Here is a 3,716-nt window from a genome sequence, read left to right as displayed (position 1 = left end):
CCCTGTTAACCGTAAGGAGCCATGGATGTTGTCGGAGCTATCGGCGAAGCTGAGGGCTGAGTCTGAGAGGGTTGAGGAGTTATTGGACAGAATGGAGGAGAGTGAACGGATGGGAGATGAGGAGACACTCGAGGAGGTGTTAATAGAATTGGGGAGTGTGAAGAGAGAGAGCAGTTGATTTGGCGTAGTATGCAAGGCATTCGCCCTGAGGTGTGTGTCCCCAGCCCTGTACCACCAGTGCCGGCACCCCGCACCAGGCTGTCTCTCCGTCCCATCAACACAGGTGCTCCCGCCTGTCCGGCGCTACAAGAGTTTCCGCCCCTCAGTCCAGAGGCGCCAGAGCCCCTCAGTCCAGAGGCGCCAGAGCCCCTCAGTCCAGAGGCGCCAGAGCCCTCAGTCCAGAGGCGCCAGAGCTTCTCTGTCCAGCGCGGCCGGGGCCTTCCTCCTCTCCAGCGCAGCCGGAGTCTCCCGCCTGTCCGGCGCTGCCAGAGCTCCCGCCCCTCATTCCAGAGGCGCCAGAGCCCCTCATTCCAGAGGCGCCAGAGCTCCTCGGTCCAGCACCGCCAGAGCTCCTCGTTCCAGCACCGCCAGTGCCGCCAGTCTGCCCAGCGCCGCCAGTGCCGTCAGTCAGCCCAGATCCGCCAGTCAGCCAGGATCCGCCATTCAGCCAGGATCTCCCAGAACTGCCATTCAGCCAGGATCCGCCATTCAGCCAGGATCTACCGGAACCGCCAGTCAGCCAGGATCTGCCGGAACCGCCAGTCAGACAGGATCTGCCAGAGCTGCCAGTCAGCCAGGATCTGCCGGAACCGCCAGTCAGCCAGGATCTGCCATTCCGCCAGGATCCGCCATTCCGCCAGGATCCGCCATTCAGCCAGGATCTGCCAGAACTGCCAGTCAGCCAGGATCCGCCAGTCAGCCAGGATCCGCCAGTCAGCCAGGATCTGCCAGAGCTGCCAGTCAGCCAGGATCTGCCGGAACCGCCAGTCAGCCAGGATCTGCCGGAACCGCCAGTCAGCCAGGATCTGCCGGAACCGCCAGTCAGCCAGGATCTGCCGGAACCGCCAGTCAGCCAGGATCTGCCGGAACCGCCAGCCAGCCAGGATCTGCCGGAACTGCCAGCCAGCCAGGATCTGCTCGATTCATCAACCTGCCTGAGCTTCCTCTCAGTCCTGAGCTTCCATTCAGTCCTGAGCTTCCTCTCAGTCCCGAGCTGCCCCTCAGTCCGGAGCTGCCCCTCAGTCCAGTGTGGCCCGTTGTTAGGGTTCCTAGGCCAAGGTTAGCGGTGAGGGTCGCCACTCAAGGGACGCTAAGGAGGGGGACTAAGACAATTATGGAGTGTGGCACCAGATAGAACTGTTTTGGTTTTTTCACGTTTCTTGTTTTGTAGTTTGTTGTACTTTCATCTTTATTAAAGATGCACAAAACTAACCACGCTACATTTTGGTCCGCCTCTCTTTCCCCAGAAGAAAACCATTACAGAATCAAACTACATGCTCATTGCTTCTTCACAATATAATGATTGATTATAAGTGTTTTATTCTTTACAGACCAGATCTCGAATTGGGTTTTGTAAGTGTTTTATGTTTCAAATAGGATCTGGAGATGTTTGGTCCAGGTGATTTGTAAGCTTTATTTTTGATAATGTTTTTGTCAACTGTTGGTATTGGCCTCCACCCTATATGTCCTTTTAGTGTCGTTTTTGGTGCTAAATTAGTACCAGAGGAGGGATTTGTGGGAGCAAGATGTACATATAGGGAGAAACTTAATACTGTACCACAAGAGAAAGATACACTTTAGAGGGCATTTGCCATTCTGGTAAAATGCATTGTGTATTGTATAGGACAGGAAGCCAAAGTAAGGCCATGAGAGCATAGGACAGCTGGACATACCAAGGTCAGAGGGACATACAAAGGAGGGGGTCAGCCAAATGACCAATGGATGGACTATAGACATAGGGCATATATTTTTAGGACATGAAGAGAAGAGACACATAGTCTACTAGTCCTAATAAGGACAGACATACCAAAGACCACACCAAGCTGAACATAAGGGGCCCATAGCATAAGATGGGCATGTATTATTTTTGGGACATGAAGAGGTCCTGTCACCATTATAACTTGACTGAAAGCAGATATGGGCGTTATTGGGCGTGAACAAGCAGGAAGCACATATTGAAAGATAATGGTGGCAGATGGACTGAGGGAAGTAACTTCATTTGCATGTGGGATGGACTCATATGCTGTGTGTGTATAAAAACAGAGCCAGTGCTCTGGAAAAGGGTGTGTTCCACGGACCATCTAGGCTTCTGATATGTTTGTATTAAAAGCCTATATTGAATTCACAAGTTCTTGTAAGTGTTATATTTTGTAACGATCCTCCACGACAACACACACTGGACACACACACACTGTACACACACAACACATACTGGAGACACACACACACTGGACACACGCACACACACAACACATACTGGAAACACACACATATTGGACACACAGACAAACACATACACACACACTGGACACACACACACTGTACACACACAACACATACTGGAGACACACACACACTGGACACACGCACACACACAACACATACTGGAAACACAGACATATTGGACACACAGACAAACACACACACACACACTGGACACACACACGCTGTACACACACACACACACACACACACCAGCACACGCACAACACATACTGGACACACACACATATTGGGCACACACACACGCACTGTACACACACACACACACGTACACGCACAACACATACTGGACACACACACACACACTGTACACACGCACACACACAACACATACTGGAAACACACACATATTGGACACACAGACAAACACATACACACACACTGGACACACACACGCTGGACATTCAGTCACACACTAGACACACACACACACACACTGGACAGACACTACACAAACACACTACACACACACACTGGACCCTCACACACACACTGGAAACACACACACACTGGACACACACACTGGAAACACACACACACTGGAAACACACACACACTGGACACACACACTGGAAACACACACACACTGGAAACACACATACACACACACACATGCTGACACACACACTGGACTCACACGGACACACACTGTACTCATACACACTGGACTCACACACACTGGAAATTCATACTTCAACACATCCTCATCATACATCATCCTCATCATACATCAACACATCATCCTCATCATAACTCAACACATCATCCTCATCATAACTCAACACATCATCCTCATATCTCAACACATCATCCTCATCAACACATCATCCTCATCATAACTCAACACATCATCCTCATCAACACATCATTCTCATCATAACTCAACACATCATCCACATCAACACATCATCCTCATCATAACTCAACACATCATCCTCATCAACACATCATCCTCATCAACACATCATCCTCATCATAACTCAACACATCATCCTCATCATACTTCAACACATCATCCTCATCAACACATCATCCTCATCATAACTCAACACATCATCCTCATAAACACATCATCCTCATCAACACATCATCTTCATCATAACTCAACACATCATCCTCATCAACACATCATCCTCATCATACTTCAACACATCATCCTCATCATACTTCAACACATCATCCTCATAAACACATCATCCTCATCATCCTCATCA

The 3,716-nt window shown here is 49.7% G+C and overlaps 1 protein-coding gene across 1 annotated transcript; it reads right to left on the bottom strand.

The window, feature by feature from the left end:
- Positions 1 to 370: 370 nt before the first annotated feature.
- Positions 371 to 3,217, bottom strand: LOC135564913 (sericin-1-like). Its single transcript, XM_065010999.1, has 2 exons — positions 3,195 to 3,217; positions 371 to 746 (listed from the first exon to the last, which is right to left on the bottom strand). Exons 1-2 carry the CDS (start codon positions 3,215 to 3,217, stop codon positions 371 to 373), a joined length of 399 nt encoding a protein of 132 aa, XP_064867071.1.
- Positions 3,218 to 3,716: the final 499 nt, after the last annotated feature.

Source organism: Oncorhynchus nerka, linkage group LG26 (assembly GCF_034236695.1).
Source record: "Oncorhynchus nerka isolate Pitt River linkage group LG26, Oner_Uvic_2.0, whole genome shotgun sequence".
Classification (NCBI taxonomy): domain Eukaryota; kingdom Metazoa; phylum Chordata; class Actinopteri; order Salmoniformes; family Salmonidae; genus Oncorhynchus; species Oncorhynchus nerka.
Note: the sequence above shows the minus strand (reverse complement) of the source record. Positions and strands in the feature narration are given on the sequence as shown.

Bases quoted from the DNA above. Each gene is read 5' to 3' on its own strand.
- LOC135564913 (XM_065010999.1), bottom strand. From the start codon at position 3,217: ATGTATGATGAGGATGTGTTGAA. The intron at 747-3,194 runs GTATGAATTTCC...CGGTTCCGGCAG, and splicing joins TATGATGAGGATGTGTTGAA to ATCCTGGCTGACTGGCGGTT.